At 40.2% G+C, this 23673-nt stretch overlaps 2 protein-coding genes across 12 annotated transcripts in view; one reads left to right on the top strand and one right to left on the bottom strand.

The window, feature by feature from the left end:
- The window catches only part of relch.S (RAB11 binding and LisH S homeolog), an 89351-nt gene extending 75353 nt beyond the window's left edge, over positions 1-13998 (bottom strand). For all 8 annotated transcript variants that reach the window (XR_005962245.1, XM_041567657.1, XM_041567658.1 and 5 more), the window contains exon 1: positions 12782-13998. Coding sequence is in view for 7 of the 8 variants with exons in the window: in XM_041567657.1 (XP_041423591.1) it covers positions 12782-13316 (535 nt within the window). In the remaining variant the exon portion in view is untranslated. The remainder of the gene's footprint in view (positions 1-12781) is intronic.
- A 203-nt stretch (positions 13999-14201) lies between these two features.
- pign.S (phosphatidylinositol glycan anchor biosynthesis class N S homeolog) overlaps positions 14202-23673 on the top strand; it is a 151821-nt gene continuing 142349 nt past the window's right edge. The window contains exons 1-2 of one of the 4 annotated variants that reach the window (XM_041567654.1): positions 14202-14799; positions 14943-15082. The gene's annotated coding sequence lies outside the window, so the exon portion shown is untranslated. Of the gene's footprint in view, positions 15083-23673 lie in introns of all 4 variants that reach the window. The other 3 variants (XM_041567655.1, XM_018269479.2, XM_041567656.1) reach the window with 3 other exon arrangements.

The raw sequence follows: 23673 nt of genomic DNA, 5'->3' as shown, positions 1-23673 counted from the left end.
AATACACCCATGCCATTTGCACATATTAGGGATTTCTACTTCAGGCAGTGCGTTTCCATGGTAGCAACCACTTGTCAGTCCTTACTGCTATAACACTTCCTAGACAGGTGTTAGTATAGAGCACAATTCGATTAAATTTACAAGTTACCAGATTCTGGCTGCTAATTGCTACAACTTTCAAAGTGCAAATGATTAATCAATAATTAAAGCATGCAAAAATAATAACTATTTTGTAATTTCACTAGAAAACTAAGCCCTGTAAAGCAGGGCTGGGCCAAGGTATTTTGGCACCCTAGGCAAGGGCTTCAATCAGTGCCCCCCCACCCAGTCCTGTATTACCACTTCCCACCTTACCATTCATATTGCTCCCTGTTCCTGTGCCAGCAGCCATCATGTTGCCCCATGTACCTGTGCCAGCACCTATCATATTGCCCCCATTTGTAACTGTGCCAAAGACAGTCAATCCCTCAGATTGCCCCCAAGCCTCCAATCTGTACCTGTGCCAGCATAAGCTGAAACATCCATCATATTGTTACCCCATTCTGTACCTATGTCAGCGGCAGCCAAAAAAATCCATCATATTGCCCCAAACATCTGTGTACCTGTGCCAGCAGCCACCATATTGACCCATGTACCTGAGCCAGCAGCAGCCAATCCCTCATACTGCCCCGAATATGTACCTGTGCCAGCATCAGCCAAAAAAACAAACACAATATTGCCTCCAAATATGTACTTGTGCCAGCAGCAGCCAAAAATCCGTCATATCATCTATTTACCTGTGCAAGTAGCAGCCAAGATATAGCCCACAAATATGTACTCCTTAAAAGTGCACCCCCCTCCATTATTGCGCCTACTCTGCCTACCCCTAGTTCCGGCCCTGCTATAAAGAAATGGAAATTTTGTGTATATATGGCTCACAACACCACTACTAAGGGGGTAGTTCACCTTTGTAACTGGCCCTCTTTTTGTATTATTTAATTCCCAATTTACCCTAGCAACCAAGCTGTGGTTTGAATATGAGACTAGAAGATGAAAAGGAGAGGCCCTGAATAAAAGATAAGCAATAATATGAAACTAGAAAGGAAAGTTTGAGAACAAACTTCATGTTGGTTTGAAAAAAACATGTGAACTCACTGAATTAAATCTGATTGGGTGCTGTTGGCTCTGCCCACTTTTTGCAGATTTTAACCTTAGTCCCCCAGTGACCAACTGTGAAAAGTTTGTGGACTCTGGCATCAAACATGTGAGAATGACAGCATTTTACATTTACACATTCAAAGTTAATGCTGCTGTTGGCTCCTGCTACTTTTGGGCATCCAAACAATATCGCCTATTCATTTGGGTTGACCAAGTTTGGTGAATGTAGCATCAAAACTGTAAGAGTGGCACCAATTTAAATTCCCCATTCAAAGTCAATGGCAATGACATTTTATTGGCTGTCTTTGACTTCTCCCACAAATGTCGCCCTTTCATTCAGGGTGACCCCATGTGATTCAAGTTTGGTGAGTACAGCTTCAAAGCTGTAAAAGTGACAGCAGTTTGAAATCTTCCCTGTTAAAGTCAATGGAAAAATGGGGGTGTTCAGAGTGCCACCCCAAAAAGACGGAGGAGTAGTGCAATGAATAAGAAGAATAAGCTGAAGTCGAAAAAAACCCCTAAAGATAACCACATACTTAACGATATGCTTGCTAAGCAAGGCTGAGTACTGTAAGGGTCCGGTTGGGCAGACCCAAGCCCAACGCAGACCCACAAACCTGCTTTATCAGCTACTTAAACCAGGACTACAGGGTACTCGAAGAAAATTGCTAGAACAGCAAGGTTGAGAGAGAGAACTAGACCTGCAGACAGGGTACCTGGGGACTGCCTGTCTGGTCGGTGAATCGGGAACTTGCTACCCGATACATTGAGAGTATTTCGAAGGTACCCGACTTGCTGCAGGTCTCTCAAAGAAAGTCAGAAATATTTAAGCACAAAACTTAACCAATGGAATACCTCACCAAAGTAGATCGGTGGCCCAGGTGCTCCTGCCCCAGGCCCTCAGCTCAAGGGAGCAGACACTACATATGCAGACAAACAAATAGCCTGTGACTAAGTGCCCCAGAGACACGAAATGCTTTAGGTGAGAGAGGTTTATATAAATAAAGGATTTCTATATTTATTTAACTCAGTCTGGTCTAACGTGGCCTACCAGAGTGCCTTGCACCAACTTTTGTTTCTCTCAAATGTCACCAAACTTGCACTGGGCCAAATCAGGTTTATCTGATAGTGGGCGAAGGGACAAAAAATAAAATAATTTAGCAGTCCAATGGAGGCCTATTCGACAGGACCACATCAATGTACCAATACGTGCTCACCCAATGGGATTCTCAAACCTGGCAGATCTAGACAATTTTTGTACAGACAAATAAGATATTGAGTTGGGTCTGGCTGGGCCAGAAAGCCAGAGAAAGCTACAAGTGGTTTCTACTGACTTCAACTAGACCTTCGGAGAAATGGAAGTGTGGGGGCCTTTTAAAGGAACAGTTCAGTGTGAAAATAAAAACTGTGTAAATAGATAGGCTGTGCAAAATAAAAAAATGTTTCTAATATAGTTAGTTAGCCAAAAATTTAATGTATAAAGGCTGGAGTGACTGGATGTGTAACATAATAGCCAGAACACTACTTCCTGCTTTTCAGCTCTATAACTCTGAGGTAGTCAGCAACTTGAAGGGGGGCCACATGGTACATTTCTGTTCAGTGAGTTTGCAATTGATACTCAGCATTCAGCTCAGATTCAAAAGCAACAGATATGACCCATGTGCCCCCCCCCCCTCAAATCTCTGATTGGTTACTGCCTGGTAGCCAGGGTAACCAGTCAGTGTAAACCAAGAGAGCTGAAAAGCAGGAAGTAGTGTTCTGGCTATTATGTTACACATCCAGTCACTCCAGCCTTTATACATTATATTTTTGACTAACGAACTATATTAGAAACATGTTTTATATTGCACAGCCTATTTAGCCAGTTTTTTATTTTTACACTGAACAATTCCTTTAATGTGAAAAAAACTCAGATCCACAGAAGATAGCTAGGTGTGACATTAGCCAAACAAAGTGCAAGCTGGTAAAGTGCTTATACATAAAATGATCTGTCACCAGAAAGTTTCCAACCAAATAAGGTGAGTAGAAGAAGAGCGATACAATGTGCAGACACTTTTGACAGCTGCTATTGTCATGTATGCATCTTTATTTAGCAGAATTGTACTTGATACTTCATATGAATGGGAGCAGTCAGACTGGCTTATCAGCTATCCTATGGTGACCAAGTTGTTAAAATTGGGAATAGTTAAAGTACAGAAAGGGACATCATTAAGTACAGAGATGTTCTCTCTAAGGGGCATATTTATTATGTTGTGTAAAAACCAGAGGGATAATATACCACACATCGCCAGGCTTTGTGGTGTAAAAAAAAAGTGTACATTTTTTATGCTTTTTTTCTTAGAGTGACTTCCATGAAAGCAATGTAAAATAACAGCGACAAATCTGGTGTTCGCATGGTGTAAAGTTACACACACCTTGATAAAGTCGCCATTTATTTTACACAGTATTTAAGTAAATCTTGCCCTTTTATATCTTGAACCACCATTTTGTGATGGTCTGTGTGCTGCCTCAGAGATCACCTGACCAGAAATACTTCAATTCTAACTGTAACAGGAAGAAATGTGGAATCAAAAGACAGAACTCTGTCTGTTCATTGGCTCATGTGACCTAACAAGTTTGTTTTGTTTGGTATGTCAGTGAATCGTATGGTCCCAGGGGGGGGGGCCCTTATTTTTTAAAATGCCAATTTTCTATTTATGATTACCCAATGGACATACTACTAGAAAAGTATATTATTATGAAAATGGCTTATTTACATGAAGCAGGTTGTAACATATGAGCTGTTTTATTCAATATATTTTTATAGAAACCTACATTGTTTGTGGGGTATAGTTTTCCTTTAACATCTTATAATGATTCAGGATGAAACAAAGTAAAACAATTTGTGGCAATTACAGCTGCTGTGTGATCAGACAAACAATAGTCATTGCAACACATCCAAGCCTTTCATTGTTCTTTAATATTCGATACAGTAGTAACTGCAAGAGGAAGCAATAAAAAAAAAAAATTGTCCTCTCAAGTTTAGGAAGCACTTTTCTTTCTGAGCTTAACTCTACATTGAGTACAGACATAATAAACCAATGTCAGAAATAGATTTATAACAATAATGCCCTTCCCTATCTGTAAAGCCAACGGGTGGAGACAGATTGAACCACATTGGTTGTGCAACACTGAAGCTTAGGGATTTCATTGGGAGCAAAGACACTCCCAGGCAGAGGTATTTATAATTGTGTAAAACCTTTGCACCAAGAAAGTGAAAAAGTTGGGGAAAATGAAGGTGATATTTAGAAGTCTGTGTTGTCCTCCCTTTGAAACAAGTAGGCACAATGCTGTGCAAAGTTAAAAAATGTATACAAGGTCTGTATTTTACAAAACTAGAGAAATGTACATTGTCTGGCATGACATCAAACCTGGGCACCTATGTATCAAGCTGCATAAACCAATTTATTCCAACAAAGAAGCATAAATGCCTGCCAAGGACCCAAAAAAGTGTCAGTGGAAAAACAGCATTTAAGGCAAACATGATTTTTTAAAGCAACTCTGGCTTTTTAAAGAAAATCTTTTTTTTACTTGGCGGTGCCAAAATTTAGATTCCCCCAAGTGATTGTCATCATTTGTTACTAAAAGCAGAAAACTACACTGGCCAGGGTTCTCACAGCAAGTACAACAAAACAATACTCATCATGCTTCTTCTTTCTTCACACTTCTGCAGTAGAGTGAAAATTGAACTTCAATTCAAGACTATATTGTATGCTGAGTGCTGTAACAGTATTATATTAAGACTACTAGTGCCACTATTTTATCACAACTTTTTAGATATAGCCTTCCTGTATTATATTAAAGGAATTGTTCAGTATAAATAAAAACTGGGTAAACAGATAGGCTGTGCAGAATAAAAAAAAAATTCTAATATAGTTACTGTAGTTAGCCAAAAATGTAATGTACTGTTGTTACGAGCCCCTCCTCAAATAGTAATAACATAATATTTTCAAAACATACTAATACATTAAAAGAGAGCATTTTTAAAGGGGTAGCAGTCACTAGGTAATGGTCTACTAGCACTGAAGGAAAATTTGAAAATTGCCTCCACCACAGCAGCTGGTATTAGGTCTATGTTTTTTTCCCCACCAGCAGTATACGATCTGCTAACACCCTGTGTGTAATAGCTGAAATAATGTAATTTGCCGCTCACTACACACATGGGCAAATTGTAGCCACAAATACACAAGTGTTTTCTGCACAGTGATATTAATACTATTCATGTAAATTACTGTACACATGGGGAGACAGCTATCCTCCACTGGCAGATAAACTGCCACTAGTTAAACAGATCTTTAAGAATATTTAAAGATGATCCTGGAAGGTTTCCCGCATACTGCAGAACATTATCAAAAAGAGGTTATGCGGAGACCTTTAATTATTTATAGGTGGAATTCTTGGGCTAGCTGATCCTCTCATTCTCTCAGCGGTTCCTGTGGCAGATGGAAGTGCAGGAGAACAAAATGTAAATTTAAAATACAACAATGCTCTGGGCTTGCAGTCTATGAAACAATGACATATTAACCACAAAGAAAAAACGTACCCAACAGGTAACATCTGTTATCCAGAAACAAATTATCCAGCTCTGAAATATGGGAAGGCCATCTCCCATAGACCCAATTTTCATCAATTAATAATTTTTTTTAAATGATATCCTTTTTTCTGCAGTAATAAAACAATACCTTGTACTTTATCCCAACGAAGATATAATTAATCCTTACTGGTGGAAAAATATTTATTATGGGACTATTAAGGGCCAGATTTATTACGGTTTTCTAGTTACATTTTTGATCAAAACTCACAAATTCAAGTTGGGAATAATCCAAACTCACAATCCAAATTTATCATACCTGGACTCTGGGAACAACTCAAATCTGACTATTTGCCACCTAAAACCTGTCGAGTTCACATAGAAGTCAATGGCAGAGGTCATGTGACCCATCTGAAGATATTAATAGCCTTCCCGACATTTTTTTCGGAGATTCCAGTTTTTGGGTCGGTAATATTCGTTGACTTTCGAGTTTTTTCTTAAATAAGATACTATTCGAATTTCAAGGTAATTCAAGTTCATTTGAGGTAAAAAACGAACATTCGACATTTGATAAATAAGACCATAAATATTTAAAAGATTTTTTACTAGACTGGATGGAGATCCAAATAACAAAAAGACCCCTGATCTATAAAACCCAATGTCACAAACATTCTGGATAATAGGTCCCATACCTGTAATGGTTTTATGCAGTGTTTTAGCCACCTTAATTCCTTAAACGATTTTCAGTACCTGCTTGCTGTTTCATAATTTTCACAAAAATAACATGTACAAAAGTACATCTAGATATTTTCAAATTATGGGAAGGCCATCTCCCTTACAGTCCTTTATAATCAAATAATTCTAATTTTTAAAAATGATTTCCCTTTTCTCTGTAATATGAAAACAGTACTTTGTACTTGATGGTAGCTAAATAATCCTATTGGATTTATTTCATATTTAAATGATTTTTAGCAGACTTAACGTATCTAAATTATAGAATGATCACTTATCCAGAAAGTTCAAGGTCCCAAGCATGCTGGATAATGTATCCTATACTTAAAATAAAAACAGTTTAAGAGACATTATATTGTCCGATAAGAATTATCCTAAGGTTTTGCTAATGTTTTCCTAATGGGCAATGTAATTAAAATCGCAATCGTTACTTAAAATGGCGTTTTTGGGAATGTTTAGTGCTGCTCGCAATGAAAAAACATTCGCTGATGAATTACATTGCGCATTATCTCTAAGCAAGGGTTAGCATTAACACCTGGTCTGGAGTTTCGTTAAATATTTTGTTGTAAACAACCCTTTGCAATTTCGAATTGTTATTACATACGCTGTGAATGCTCGCAACAACCATTTGCCCGCAAACTTTGCGAGGAAGTAATCCGTCAAAAAGGATGCAAACATGGTTTGCAAAGGTGTCTGCAAATATCTTACGACACATATTACATTCCCCCATGTAACTTATGTTCCATCAAGACAACTACAGAAAATGTAATCTGATAAAAGATGATCCAAAAGTTGATTGGGAATGCTGAAATATTCCAAAGGCACAGGCCTCCCTTGAGAATGGACAGCTGGCCTATACATGAACAATGAATATAACAAGGCAAATTAGTTTAATCAAGTCATATTCACATTATGTGGCAGCACAGAGACCAGTGCATCTTGTATCAGAAATGATTACAATCAGCCCTGCTGGTGTAGCTTTTAAGACAAAATGCAATTGCTTTTGCTGCAACCCATAAAACACCAAGGGGATCTATTTTAAAACCTCGATTTTTTTACCTGTCAGGTTTTTAAAGGGGAAAAAAAAAAAGTCGAGTTATAGTAAATACCCCCTAGTGTTGCTGACACTCAAAAGATGGCTTAACAAGATCCAAAATAGGGAGCTGCTGTGGACAACTTTGAAGACACATATCACTATTGTTACAGGGTTGCTAAAACCATTATTTGGCTGAGCATGTAGCTTGAAGGTAAATTTTAATGATAGGTGTGTACTGGTTTTAACCTGTGGGGCTGCAGCAGGATAGATACTGCCTGTGTGGGGTCCAGCATTAGCTGTAGCCATAATGAGACACTGCATAAAGCTAGCCACACAGGAAAATATCCACTCGTTTGGCAAAATCCCCAAATGTGCAGATATTTTCCCAATATGCCCACCTTAAAGGGCACCTGTGACCCCCACCAGACGTTTGGGCTAATAGAGCCTGTTAGAGGAAACAATATTTTGTGTTTATTTGTGTTGACCCCACCAGTGCTAGGCTGCCCACAGTGGGAGGGAGCTGATGGATGTGCCTTGCAGTCTGACATCAAGCAGGTATACGTTTCTCCCTCCCAGAGTGGGCAGCCTAGCTCTGACAAGGGCAATTAAAAAAAAAAAAAAACCCCCAACAACTGTTGTTTCCCCCAGTCAGAGTGCAGGCTCTAATATTCTGCACCTCTGGCAGGGGAAACTATTTAAAGGTAAACACCAGACCAGTAAACACCATTTTTAAAAAATACTTATTTCCCCACAAAATAGCTATAATGATAGGTAAGCAGTGGCGGAACTACCGGGGAGCACGGGGTGCGATTGGGCCACAGCTCACACCCACTCACGGCCCCCTGGCAGCTCGCACACCGCTGATTCCGGGCGTTACTGTAGGTAAAGCTTATTTCCCCTTGGCTTTTTTCTAATCTTCAGCTTCAATTTGACATGCAAAATGCCCTGTAGCAGAAAGGCAAAGAGGTGAAGGAAGCCTGAATTCCAAAAGCACCTAAGCTTTTTATCAGTGTCTTCAGCTTAAATGTATGTTTCTATTCCTTTGCCCAGCTTTTGGGTAATTATGTGAGCATATATTTAAGCAAAGCTTAGGTGCTTTACGCCATTGGTTGTGAAGCCGACTTCTGGTTCAGTGCACAGAGGAATTCAGGCTTCTGTCACCTTTTTGCCTTTCTCCTATGGGGCACTATTCATGTCATATTCAAGCTGAAAATTTGAAAAAAAGCCACGGGGAAGTAAGCCCTACCCATTATTATAGCTGTATTGCAGGAGGGGATTAAGTATTTTTTCAAAAAAAATTATGTTACTGTTGCTTTAAGGTGACAAGTACCCTTTAAAGGAGAACTAACACTAAAAATGAATAGGTTATAGAATTAATTTATTGCTCCAGCCTAAAGGTTCAGCTTCTCAATAGCAGAAATGATCTATGACTTCAAAAATGTCAAAGGAGGTCACCATCTTGGAAAGTGTCTGCGACACTCACATGCTCATTGTGCATGTCCCTAAGCTCAGTAAGTGATGGCAGCACAGAGCATGTGCAGTGAATCAGCACAAAATAAGATGGGGAGCTACTGGGGCAAATTTTGGAGGCACAGATGATTTCTGCTAAAGTGATGTGGTTCTCTTGGACTTCTACAGAAACAACACAGTGGCAGATTTAGGACTCACCATAGTGGCAGATTTAGGACTCACCACAGAAAAACTCACTCACTTTCTATTAATTCCTATGGGATTTTTAGAATTGTATTTATCAATGCTTTTAACAATCATATCCATAGGAATGAATAGAAAGTGAGTTTTTCTGTGGTTAGTTCTAAATTCACACTTTGATGAATCTGCCCCACTTCTTTAGTTAACATAATGACAGGGATTCTTTAAGGAAAAACAAACCCTTGCTACTAAAATCCCCTACCCCCTACAAAGACCCCCCTCCCTGCTCCCCCCCAGACTAGGTGGTACCTTTGCTAAATGCCCCTAACACTTTACTTACCCGTTGGTGCACATTCTGTCCAGCGGAGCTCACAGGCGCCATCTTAAGCCACGCAAATAACTCCTCGCTAGCAGCGCCGACCATTCAACGGAGGGGACACCGATGTTTTAATATCAATCCGGCTTGGAAACCCTGAGGAAGTGTCGTTCACTTAGACACGAAACGCGTAGGTTGATACAGCGCACCCACTGTGAATGTAACTCTACACTGTGTGAATTAATAAAGCTGGATTGATATTAAAACATCGGTGTCCCCTCCGTTGAATGGGCGGCGCTGCTAGCGAGGAGTTATTTGCGTGAAGATTGGTGTACATGGGTCTAACACCCGAAGTCTCGCGATAGCTGCGACCAGGAAGGGATCGCTGAACGCCGCAGTGAGCTCCGCCATAACCGCTTCTTCAATTGCATAATCGCCATCTTAAGCCACTTTGGTAATCTGCGGGCATTCTTCCAGCACTTCAACAATTTCGGCGAGTTTCAGCACATGCGCAGTTGTTGCGAAACAGGAAATCGCTCCAACTGTGCATGTGCCGATAAGGCACTTACTTCTCGAAGATTAACGAAGAGCAGTAGATGGCTGCTGTGAACTCCGCTGGACAGAATCTGCACCGAGGGGTAAGTAAAGAGTTAGGGGCATTTAGCAAGGGTACCATCTAGGCGGGGGGGGGGGGAGCAAGGAACGGGGGTCTAAGTAGGGTATGGGATTTTAGTAGCAAGGGTTTACTTCTCCTTTAAACACACCCAAACTGACATCTGCTCAATTTTCACCCAAGCCCCAAACACGGGCAGAGAAGCTGCTCACTCTGTCTGCATAAGCTTAAAACTGCCTGTGTATAGGCACATTAATGCGCTACAATGGGAAAACTGTAACTGATACACACAGCACAAGTGAGTGAAATTAACGAACAGTGCAAAACGGCAATCCTTCATTTTGAGTGGCATGTACCCTGTTTTACACTAACATTTGGCACCCCCAAGTTCCTTCTCCTTTAAAGGACAAATTCACAGAAGTGGAGATAGAGGTTTGTGAATATGGTGGGAAATCTGACAATTTTATCTCCACTTATATTTTGTCTCAATAGCTCACTTTTGTGACCCCCCCATACAGTTTGGTTATTGCTTCTACTATGTGATTGCATACCAAACAACAACAGAGAGATTTGAGATGGGAATGTACCAACGATTTTCCATTTCAAAGGCATAGAGCACATAAATTATGAATTTTAAAATATGCTGTTCTTATACTATATTTCAAGAGAACTGAACATTATAATATTTACTCTTTATATGGGAGTGTGTCTCCATCACAGACTACACACATTAGCCATGCTGGAACCTGGGCTACGCAAACATTTTCTGTCAATGAATAAACTATTAATTTACAGGGGACATCCTACTAAAGTAGTAAATATATATGCAGGTATGGGCCCTGTAATCTAGAATGTTTGGAACCTGGGGTTTTCCAAATATTGGATCTTGCTGGAATTTAGATCTTCATACTTTAAGTCTACTATAACATTATTTCAATATTAAATAAGCCCAATAGCTTTGTCTCACCTCCAGTAAACATTAACTATATCTTAGTTATGAGTACAAAGTTCTGTATTATTATTACAGAGTAAAATAAAAATTTTAAAATGCTGAATTTTATGCATAAAATGCAATCTTTCAGAGGTGTGCATTATAATAATGTAACCAAAATGCTACTGTACAGTTATAGTACAGAATTACCAATAAAGAACAGCGAAGAATGTTCCAGAAGAACTGCAGTGTGGGACAAGGAAATAAGCAATACAGTTGAATTAAGTATTACAAATATGCTCTATCTGCAAAAGCAGGATATCCTAATAATTTGTATTCCCAATATGGTGAAACAAGGAACAGTGGAGTACAGCTAGCTGAAATGGCAAGAAATATTTGAATCAATCTTCTGTAGCACTGAGGTTATCAACTGACTCGAAGTGACAGATCTATCAAAGGTTTTTTTCCACCTCATTCAGATTCAAGTAAAAATGTTTTTCCCCTAGCTGTGATTATTTTTTCCAGTTCATGAAAAGTTGAATTATGTGAAAAACATTTCTTTTGTTTATTAAGTCATTTTTTTCAGGCTTGTGGGGGAGGGAACCGTCAACTCTTTTTCCAAGAGGCCCAATTTGACTTGTATAACATACTGTATCTGAGGTACACATAAGCTAGCAAGAAGCTGGTTTAACATTGGTTGGTATGATTACCGATTATGGTAACCTTTCTATTTCTATCAATACACAGAAGGAAATGTATATGAGATGCAGTTCATCATCATATCCTCATCTGCCGGCAAGCCACGCGCTAGATAACATGGTTCAAAAACCTGCAGTTAGGTGCAACTTTGTTGCATGCATCAGGAAGTACATGAAGAGAGCCCTATATGTAACAACTTATGGCCATCTTTCTATTTCTATCATTAAACAGCTTGAACAGTAGGAAGTGCTTAGGAGATGTGGAGCATCGTCACATGTCCATCTGCCGGCACACATGCTCTAGGCTACATGGTTCATCAAACTGCCCAATTGACAAACCAAATAGCAGGTTGGAATTGCCTAAAATACATGCTCCAAGATCATGAATAATGTGCACTGCCAGCTTTATTGCGAATATCAATTAAAGAAGTGGACAATGGACTATAATGGATATGATATCACAGATTAACAACAGCTGGAGGGACACAGGATGGACTCCACAGATTTAAACCAGCTACAAAATAAATAATCATTGTTTCATTTATCCTGAGCATCCGTGGGGAAATACTTTTCATAAAGGGCTGCAACAGATTGTCCAAAAATTTTACCTTGTGGATTAAAAATACATATTTTAACCACACCCCCTAAGCCATGATGATAACTATTTTAGCAGGACTCTAACCCAGTGTTAGAGACTAGTCCTGCTTCTGTAAAACAATATGCAATAATTATATATGCTAATTTATAAAGTATCTCTGGATTGAAAACCTAGAGCAAGAGCCTACTGAACAGGCACCATATTGGCATGTAAAAGTAATAGCAGCTGTAATTCTGTATGATGCATTATATGCAATAATTGAGTATAATTACCCAATAAGCACAATGCATGGTACATATAGCACTGATCTTGACATATAATAGGCAGTTTGGATTGAACCTACAGGCTTCTCACTACCTTATGAAATGCTCTTTCCTGTATCAACCCAGTCTATTGACAGAGGACACAGGGAATTCCATTCCACTGGCAGCAGGCCTGTTACCATTTCAAACATGGCCACAGAGACTTCGTGCCTCACCCCTCCTTCCCCATTCACTCACTCAGTTGCCCTCCGGTGCTGACTGTAATGGGGCCGCCGATTCCAGGCGGGACCGCTGTGGCTCTCTCGAAGTTGCCCGGGTTGGAGAAGTAATCCCGTAGCCGAGGTAGTTCCCGACCGCTCTCCAATAGCTCGGTGTGTAGTTCCAGTGCTGTCAGTAACAGCTGATCCCGCAGCAACTGCGCGGCCACTGCATCCAGCGGCATACGCCCCGGCTCTCCAGGCTGTGCGCAAAGACGAAGCCCCGCACTGGGCAGGAAAGCTGGGTCGCCGTCATCCTGAAGGTAACGAGGAGCAAGCGAGGCACCAGGACGGTCATTTAATGGGGAAACATCTTCATCCTCCTCCTCGTTATCATCATCTTCCTCCTCTTCTTCCTCACCCCCTTCTTCTTCCTCCTCCTCCGAGTCACTTAAAAATGGATTCACACTGCTGGTGCTTGTGCTGGGCCCCACAACACCCGAGAAGCCACCTGTACCCCCAGTGATTCCACCGGAGGAGCCGCCCGGGCCTGAACCTGCTTCTGGGGCCGCCATCTTGTAATGAGGAGGAGACAGGAGGGAGTGGGAGGGAGAGACGCTGTCAAGCAGGGAGTACAATATGCATCATAGTCAGCTGTCATCTGTTACTGTGACCTGCTGCTGCTGCTCGGAATCCCCTATCGTATTGCCTTGTGATAATGCCGTGTGATAATGGGAGAGTTCTTAGAGGAAGAGTAAATTCTGCACTCGAGTACATGATTGTCATGGTTTTTTTATCGACAGATTGTCCCCCACAAATCAAATTGATAGGGATATACAACGTAGAGTCTTCCCAGTACATGAACATACAGAGGAAAGAAAAAGTTCTTCTTGTCCTTCAGTGTAATATTGTTTTTGAGCTTTTGTGTGCAAGCAGTTAGCTTGTATTGTGGGTATTGTGGTACATGATAGCTGTTGAAATTGCTGCATTACCTTTCAGTGTGATGCTGGCACAGGGATGCACCTTTGTATGTTGTTAGAATTTGATTTATTAACACATAGCCTAACCAAACAAAACAGAAAAATGATGTGTGGTTTTGCTGTCTGCACCATGTGTGAAACATCTTTTTGAAAAAATATTATTTTGTGCCAAAAAAGAATGTGATTTTATATATGGAATAGTGTACCCCCTATTGTAAAATATAAGGATATTATAAGTCACATCTAAATTCCATTGTCATATTAAAGTGATACTGACACTGAAGGATCTTGCCTCCCAGGGTCGGATTTACATAGCTGGCGCCCCTAGGCCCACTGCCGTTCGTCACCCGTGGCCCCCTTTATTCATGCAAATTTTCATATTCGGGACCTGAGCAATGTGGATTGGGCACGGGAAATTAACAAAATTATTGTATCTTCTGCGCATCCCCAGTGTTTTTGAACCAATGTGGGTGTGGTTGGGCAGCATGCCGTCCCCTAAAATCCTGTAGCCTCAGGCCCGGGCCTAGGTGGCCTTTCCGAAAATCCGGGCCTGGTGCCTCCCCCAGCCCAGCGTCAATGAAACAGCACAGAAGGTCTTTTAGCAGAGTCTGAGGGTCGAGTCAAAGCAGGTTCACGGGGCTAGGGGAGGCTTTGAGGGAAAATATTCTAGGTGCAGCAACTACTTGATACTGATATGTTCCTATGATTTTTATAGGTATCGCTTTAAGGTATGGGTCAAAAGGCTGGCTGCTGTTATACACTTGCTTTTTACAACAGGGGTATACTATTTCTATAGTATATGACAATTAGTGTTTAGTTTGAACATTTACTGAATCCTCCAAGAAAAGATTTGGTGCATTCCTAAAAAATAAATATCAACATACTTGCTGTATTTGCAATATATAGCTATAATTTGATTCTATTGAAATTACAGATAAAACCAGTGCATGGGCATACAGTTCTGCTGTTGATCATTACTACCGTTTTGCTGTATAAACAAGTAGGATCCATGCTCACCAAAATAGCAGCATTTCAATTGGTAAAACTGGACTATATTATCGTATATACTGTATGGTAGGTAAGTGGTTTTCTGGTATCAAACTCTGATTAACAACCACCACAAAATGTCACTTTTACATTTAAAAACCCAATATATTTTATTTTACAAACATAAAAATGCATCCAATGGATGTTTGTAGATTCATTCATTCTTTACAACAGAAAAACTACATTTCCCAGAATGCATTGCATGGTGGTATCATCATTAGGCGACCAGGAAGTCAGCTAGAGAGAATGACAGAATGCATGCAGAGGGAGCTTTTTAGAGTGGAGTGGAGCCGATGAGCTGAGTGAGTTATAAAGTAAGTGATTTGCTGCACATTCTAGCAATAATAATAATAATAATAATAATAAAATGTTGTGCTAAAGATAAGAAAATGTTAAAATTATGTTTGAAGGAAAATGCTAGACACAGAAGAGTTGATGGGAAAATAGATGCAATAAATTACCTACATATAGGGTTGCCACCTTTTCTGGAAAAAAATACCAGCCTTACTATATTCTTGCTGTATATTCCTATTAATAACATTGGCATCAAGCATCATTTTTACCGGCCAGGCTAGTAAAATACCGGCCAGGTGGCAACCCTACTTACATAATGTAAATAAAATAATTTCATATTCTAGCTGGATTATCTAAACGTGTTCTCTGTAATCTGATTATTTTATTATACCCCTCTGTGCTTAACATCTTACTGTACATATAATTAAAACAACATCTTTAGTGTTCCGGGTAATGTTTTTATTCTTTTCAGGGTACGAAGTAAAAGGGGTGGAAAAGGTTGCTTGTCAAACGTTGTTGGGCATTCTAGCAGTGACTTTTTCCTAAAATTCACAGCCATCTTTGGGATGAGTATTACGAATAGCAGGTTAATGTGTGATGTACAAACATCTTTTTTTAATTAAAGGGGTGGTTCGCTTTTATAATAATTTCTCTATGCAAGAAAAGAATCATTTTTGCAATATAAGTTACTGAAAAAAGGGTTTAGAAGATACTCAAATGCCTATTTTACAGTTAACTGTAATAAGCATTTCTGAAGATTGTTCTGATGATGGAGATGGCAGACCGCTCAGTTCGGCTTAGACCAAACAAAATTTGGGTACGCCTGCTTAAAGTGCTGATGCATCCCAATGAATTGCATGATGAGTCACTGGGACTTGTAAATCAACGCTAAATAAAGCCGGCTGTGCCCCAATTGCGTGGTGAACCGCACTGACGAGGACTCAGAGGTGTTGGTAAACCCCCATTGGTGCCTCACTTGGTCTCCCTTTTTGGCCAGATTGTGCTAGTACAATAGGACCATATGTTAATTTCTTAAAGGAGAAACAAACCCCTTATTATAAAAAATAAATCCTACCCCCCCACTCCACATAGACCCCTCCCTCTCCCCCCAGCCTAGCTGCTACCCCGAAAAATGACCCTACATTTTTACTTACCCCTCCGTGCAGATTCAGGGATCGAAGTTCACAGCAGCCATCTTCTGGGTCTTCGGTAATCTGAGAATGAGACTGGCGGAGCAGTACATGCGCAGTTGGAGCAATTTCCCGGTTTGCGACAACTGCGCATGCGTCGAAATAGACGGAAATTGTAGAATCGCCGGAAGAAGACACAAAGACCTGGAAGATGGCTGCTGTAAACGCCGATCCCTGAATCTACACCGAGGGGTAAGTAAAAAGTTATTGCCCTGGGTAGCAGCTGGGCTGGGGGTGAGGAGGGAGGGGGGGTCTATGTGGGGTAGTGTTTTTTTTATCTAAAGATAAGAAATGTATCAACTAAATCTATCAATTTAGAACAGTTCAAAGGGTCAACAACCGCCCTCCCAGAGCTGCTTTACATTTCAATATTAGAAAAACAGTGACACATAGAAGATAGCATGTAATTGGAAAAAGTTGCTTATTGGGGGGCTAATCTAATGAAAAACTTTTTTTTCTAACCATAAGTTGAGTTGTGAAAAATGCAACTGGAGTCACTGCCACCAAAGAAACAATATTGTTTTTCTATCTACAGTCTTAATTTTTAAAAGATGAGAAAGGAACATTTTTTTTTTCTTTGTCATATCAATGCAAGTCTTTAATATAACAACAATTTTGCTTGTAACTAATGAATTTGGTATCATAGCGACATCTGCTGTTCACTTGCCAGTATTGCTTACCTGATATTGCACAAATTTCGATTTTTATTTTATCTCTGCTTGAGAATTGTGGATGAGATCCAAGTTCTTGCCCCTGCTGGAGTATCCTGACTTTGTCAGAACATTAGCATGAAGCTATTTTCATGTACAGAGGTTCTTAAACTTGCGTACTTGAACCTGATTATCCTGAATGTTGAATCTTACCTTGGTCTCGGCAATTTAAAAGTCTGGGAATTATTTCAGTGGTATATTGGCCCTGGGCGCACTTGCACTCGCCAGGGTCATGGAATGAATGGGGTTTGGCAAACTTGTATCCTTGTGTATACTGGACATCATGCAATTATAGTAATGATCTATCTGTTTATCAGTTTTTCTTTTCAATTTTCTTTTAATAATACAAGTATTTTGATGAATTTAAAAAGAATGTGATTTGGAATGCATCTTTTTTTCGGAGAATTTACTTTATTGAACCATTAGTCATAAATCATAATATACAGTAAATATGTATTAAAAATGTCTTATTCATACAACAGAGAACTAATACCGGGGCCTATTAAATCTGCCTCTTTACAACAGTTCAACATTTGTATAATTAAAAGAATTGTCCAAATGTTGGTCTGCTGGGTTATTCTAGATACTCTTCTATGGGTTGAGTTATAAACCTGGACTCTTGTGGGTTTTCCTTACTGATTATATTCACAGTTTGAAGATACTGGAAAACATCTGAAAGCGACAGAGGCTAAGACACCTATTAATCATACTACAGTGGAACCTCAATTTTACATCTCCTGATTTAAATTTTTTTCTCATTTTACATTGTTGTTTTGTGGTCCTACCTATATATTATTCATAATAAATTTCCTTTATTTTACATTTTCCTGGAATTTACACCATTTTTCTTCTGGTCACTTGAAAAACGTAAAATGGGGGTTCTACTTTATGTAAAACAATTGCCATGAAACGGTGTAAAAAGCTGTGTAAAACTGATGGCAAATTTATCAAGGTCTGTGTTTTATTTTATGCCACCTGAACTCCGGATTTGATTCCACTATTTTACATCACTTCAGACCAAATCCATTTGGGAAAATTCAAGCAGCAAGTAAGCTCCAGCAGAAAAAAAATGCAATTGATAAACATAATATTTTCGCATAGTAGTTTCCAGTGGTACATAATTGCTTTTTTTTATACAGTTATGCCTGGTGTATTTTGTTGCTATATTTTTTTTACACAACATGAAAAATAAGACCCCTCAGTGTAGTCCCTGACAGTAGTCTTGCATGAACTGATTCAAGCACAACCAATTTATTTTTAACTTGTAGGTATATTTTAAAAGGCTTTACAATTAAGCAGAATCACTTTGACTTATAATCCCTATAAGAAGAATTTCACTGGCACACAGGAGTTGCGATAGCAGGGCAAGCCCTTGCAATTTTATTATGCAATTGTGCAACGTTTTGGGGACACGCCCCTTTGTCAAGCATAGTGTGAACAGTGAAAAAAGTTTGTATCAAAATACCATTTAAAAGGACAATAATAAACAAAAGACCCACTAAAGTCCATAATTGTTTGTCCCTTATTTTGACTTCACGTAGTGCTGGGATTGGTGAAATTTAGAAGTGAATATCTAAAAGAAAAAATGAAACAATATGGCAACAAACTAACCAAGGTAAAAAGGTTAAAATTGTAACAAGTAAACAAGGCAAATTAAAAAAGTAACAGTTACTTAAGATAAGATAACCCTGCATCCTAAAGGGATGGGGAAAGGGCACTTTACCTGTCCCTGAAGGGATCTCAAAACAAACTTTTATCTGAAAGGGAAAGGAATAACATTAGTATTTATTTATACTTTTGCTTAATTTTATAAATAGCACGACACACTGTACTCCTCATTGAGACACTCTACTTTGCAACACCCAGATCCAGTAACACTCCCTTTGTAAGAGAGATCTTTTGGTTTCTTGGCCCTGTTTGCTCATAACTCTTTCTAACACCTGCCAACGGAGCTGCGCCACCCTGTGGCCATGTGTGAAAAAATGCTTGGCTAAAAGGGTTTCTCGTTTAGTTTTAACCATCTCTTTTTCTTTATCTTTAGTTGCTTCTTTTGTCCCTGAAGTGTTTTGACAGACTACAGGTGGTTGATTGTGGATTTGTGTTCATATAATCTAGTTTTAATGGGTCTGGATGTCTGGCCCACATAGGCCAGACTGCAAGGACATTTCAAGCAATAAATGACATTGCTGGTGTCACAGGTAAAGAAACCTTTAATAGAATGTTTAGAGCCTTGCAATAGATGTGTAATGTGCTCACCAGGAATAATCCTGCAGGGAAAATCCTGCAGTGCTGTGCGATTTCATAGGGTGTTGGTTATTTGGAAGATTTCCACATCTTAGGTATAAGAATTTTGGCGCGTTAAGTAAATGTCTTTCTAGTATGAAGTCGGGGACCCCTTCCTTGGTTTCCTCATCCCAGAAAAGCAATGTGCGTGCCGGAGAGGCTGGTACATCTCTGCCTAGGATCTCGGAGCAAGCATGTATGATTACTGACCAAAAGCTTGAGAGGTCAGGGCAGCTCCAAAAAGTGTGCATTAGTGTTCCTACTTCACTTTTGCATCTCCAGCATATATTGCTTGTAGCTGGATATATCCTGTGTAGTCGGGCTGTGGTGTAATACCATCTGCTCAAGATTTTATAATTGAGCTCCTGGATCTTGCAACATCGTGAGCTATATATCATGTTAGTAATCAGATCTTTGTATGAGTTTTCTGGAATTTCTATATCTAAGTCATGTTCCCAGGCTAACAGAAAGGCTAATTGATTTTTCTTATTATCACTGTCAAGCATATTATATAGGGCAGATATAACATGTTTTGGTGGTGTTGTACTGCTACAAATCCTTTCAAACAAAGTGAGAGGCCTACCTAACTTATTAGTTCCGCCTAAATACCCGTAGAAATGTCGTATCTGGCAATATTGGTAGTCCTGTAAAACTGCCGTAGGTCTAGCCTTCCGGAGAATTGGTAAATCAGCCAATCTCCCATTGTCTAGTAGGTGGAAAAATTGTAATGTCCATCCACAAGCCACTCCTTGAATTCAGTGGAGTGAATTGCAGCAGGAAATGCAGGGTTGTTTGTAATTGGGATTAATGATGAAGGCCAAGCTGAGATATTTGAACTTTTTTAGGCCTTATCCCATATTGTTAATGTGCTATTAAGTAGAGGATGGGAGTTATGTATTATCCTACAATGTAATTTGTCTATCCATGGCAGATGAATCAGATGTGTGGCTGTAGATTGCTGTTCTATTTTGATCCAGCCTTTGTTATCTAGATGGAAAGACCAGTCTATCACCCTAGCAAGGGTTACTGCCCTGAGGTATCTAGCACAGTCTGGGAGAGCCAGCCCTCCTCCTGTCTTTGTTTTATATAAAAGCGTAGATCTCAACCTAGGGGGATGGTTGTTCCAGACAAATTTGGTTATTAGGGATTGGAAGGCTTTCAGCCATGTCGTAGGGTCTGATAAGCGAATGCATTGACACATATACAGGAGGCTTGGCATAATGTTCATCTTAATGACATTAATGCTTCCAATCCAGGATATAGGTTGTGCTGTCCAGTGTCTTAAAGGACCAGTAACATCAAAATTTTTTTTTAAAAAATTCGTTACAATGAAACGAAAAAAAACACCAAGACAAATTAAAATTTCAAAGCCTTTATTAAGAAATAACTTACCGAAACTCCACTTCCTGTCCCCTTCAGAAACGGCGATATGGCGACCATCCATAGTGCAGTGCTGGATTTGCCCTCCCTGGCTAGCTGGAATGCGGCCCGGCTGGATGAAGAGCTGAAGTGCCCTCACAAAATGGTCTCTCCCTCCCCGGCCCCTGGGTGCTTCACATGCAGTTGTCGGTGGCAGTGACCGGGAGCTGAAGTTTTTTTTTCTCTCTGAGCGCTCTTCGGTTTACTGAGGAGCCATCGTGAGTTTCCGTGGGAGCGAGGGATGTAACTTTGGCGGCGTACAGTGAGGAGGATTTGCTGCTGGGGAATGTGTACAATGGCGCTCTTGACGGAGGATCATTTCTTTTCTGCTGCTGAGAGTGTGAGGCTGGTGTCGGGTCTATGTGAAGCGCAAACGTGAGCGCGCACCGACAGCTGCACGCTTTTCTCACAGGCAGCAGCAGCAGCACTCGACCATTCTCATGTACGGATTGCATCCCGCCGCTGCTCGGAAGCCTCCTTAGTCCCGCTCTGGAGAGAAGCCGCTGGGATTGTTCCGATTCCCCCTTTTGGTTCCACTCAAATCACCAGGGTTCCCCTCCTCCTCCTCCGGTTTATCACCACTCCTCCTTTCACCTCCGTCTTCAGCTCCCGGTCACTGTCACCGACAACTGCCGCCTGCATGTGAAGCACCCAGGGGCCAGGGAGGGAGAGACCATTTTGTGAGGGCACTTCAGCTCTTCATCCAGCCGGGCCGCATTCCAGCACCGTCTTCCTGCTGTCAGACTATGGGAGCTAGCCAGGGAGGACAAATCCAGCACTGCACTATGGATGGTCGCCATATCGCCGTTTCTGAAGGGGACAGGAAGTGGAGTTTCGGTAAGTTATTTCTTAATAAAGGCTTTGAAATTTGAAATTTTAATTTGTCTTGGTGTTTTTTTTCGTTGTATTGTAACGAATTTTTTTTAAAAAATTTTTTTCATGTTACTGGTCCTTTAAGTCTTTAAGAATTTTGTTATACAGAGTTTAGCAATTCACATCTACCCAATCATTGTAGTCCTTAGTGGTTGTTATTCCGAGATAAGTAAAGTGTCTGTTTGCCCAGCTATACGGAAAGTTCAGTGATAGGTCCTGTATTGTTGGGAGAGGTAAAGAGATATTCATAGCTAATGATTTGGAAAAATTGATCTTGAAATTGCTGATTTGGCTATAATTTTCAAAAAGTATATCGAGGTGAGGGATCGTGGAGAGAGGGTTCGTAAGAAACATTAATAAGTCGTCAGCATACGCTGCAATCTTATAGTGCTGATCTCTAATGCTGATTCCGGTTATATCTGGGTGCGATCTGATTTGTATAAGGAGAGGTTCCAGGGCTATGGCAAATAAGGTAGGTGATAATGGGCAGCCTTGCTGAGTACCATTTTGGATCGTTATGTATTCTGACAGTATTCCATTCACCCTAATTTTGGCTATCGGCTCTGAATATAGTGATTTGATCCAATGACAGAGGCGTTCCCCAAATCCAAATTTCTCAAGGCAAGAGAACATGTAGGTCCAATTGACCCTGTCAAATGCCTTTTCGGAATCTGTAGACAGTAGCATAAAAGGGCTTTTCTTTTGCTTAGTGTAATGCATGATGTTGATCAGTTTGTTAGTGTTATCTGCCTTTCTGCCAGGGATAAAGCCTGTTTGATCGAATCCTATCAGTTGGCTTAAAGGAATTGTTCAGTGTAAAAATAAAAACTGGGTAAATAGATAGGCTGTGAAAAATAAAAAATGTTTCTAATATAGTTAGTTAGCCAAAAATGTAATGTATAAAGGCTGGAGTGATTTGATGTATAACATGTCAGTCATAACACTACTTCCTGCTTTTCAGCTCTCTTGGTTTACACTGACTGGTTACCCTGGCTACCAGGCAGTAACCAATCAGAGACTTGAGGGGGGGCACATGGGTCATATCTGTTGCTTTTGAATCTGAGCTGAATGCTGAGGATCAATTACAAACTCACTGAACAGAAATGTACCATGTGGCCCCCCTTCAAGTCGCTGACTAGCTCAGAGTTATAGAGCTGAAAAGCAGGAAGTTGGATTCTGGCTGTTTTATTAGACATCTGTTCACTCCAGCCTTTATACATTACATTTTTGGCTAACTAACTATATTAGAAACATTTTTTATTTTGCACACCCTATCTATTTACCCAGTTTTTATTTTCACACTGAACTATTCCTTTAAGACATTTTGTATTCTGGATGCTATGATCTTTGCCAGGATCTTCACATCAACATTTATCAATGATATGGGCCTATAGCTGCCCGGGTCATCTGGGTTCTTATTTGGCTTTAGTAGAAGGGTGATGTGCGCTTCTAACGAGTTGCTAGAGAATTTGGCGTCATCTTGCAGAGCTTCGAATGCTTTAGTCATATAAGGAATAAGGAGGTCTGAGCATTCTTTATAGTAGCCAATGGAGTATCCATCTGGTCCAGGGCTTTTGCCTGTAGGGGAGGAGCTGATCGCTTGAGAAACTTCTTCTGCAGTGATATTTGTCTCCATCGTTTGTCGTTGTGCCAGGGAAAGTTGAGGAATAGGTACATTATTAAGAAAACGAGTTATAGCTCCGGGTAGGTTAGCGCCGTCTTTTGCAGCTGGTGTCTTGAGCTGGTATAAGTCAGTGTAAAACGTATGAAATTCTTGGGCTATTTGGGGGCTGTGATACAGTTTGTCACCTCTTTTATTTTGTTTACTATGGATGTGGTTCCTAGTGCTTTCAGAAGGCATGCAAGAAGTTTACCGCATTTGTCTCTGTGTTCATAAAAGCGGTGCCTCATTCTAGTGATAACTTTTTCAACGAAAAGGTCATGATGATCTGCTAGTTCAGTCCTTAGGGAGGTTAGCTTAGAAAGTGTTTCCAAGAAGGGGATTGGTGGGTTTGGTTTTAACCAAGTCACCAACACTTTCCCCCCGCCGGTATGAAAACAGGGGTGGAGTCTGAAACAACTGACCATACCTCGGATCGGTGCAGAGAAGACCCCAATATTTGAGCACAATATTCC

This window comes from Xenopus laevis, chromosome 6S (assembly GCF_017654675.1).
Source record: "Xenopus laevis strain J_2021 chromosome 6S, Xenopus_laevis_v10.1, whole genome shotgun sequence".
In the NCBI taxonomy this organism is placed as follows: Eukaryota; Metazoa; Chordata; class Amphibia; order Anura; family Pipidae; genus Xenopus; species Xenopus laevis.
Note: the sequence above shows the minus strand (reverse complement) of the source record. Positions and strands in the feature narration are given on the sequence as shown.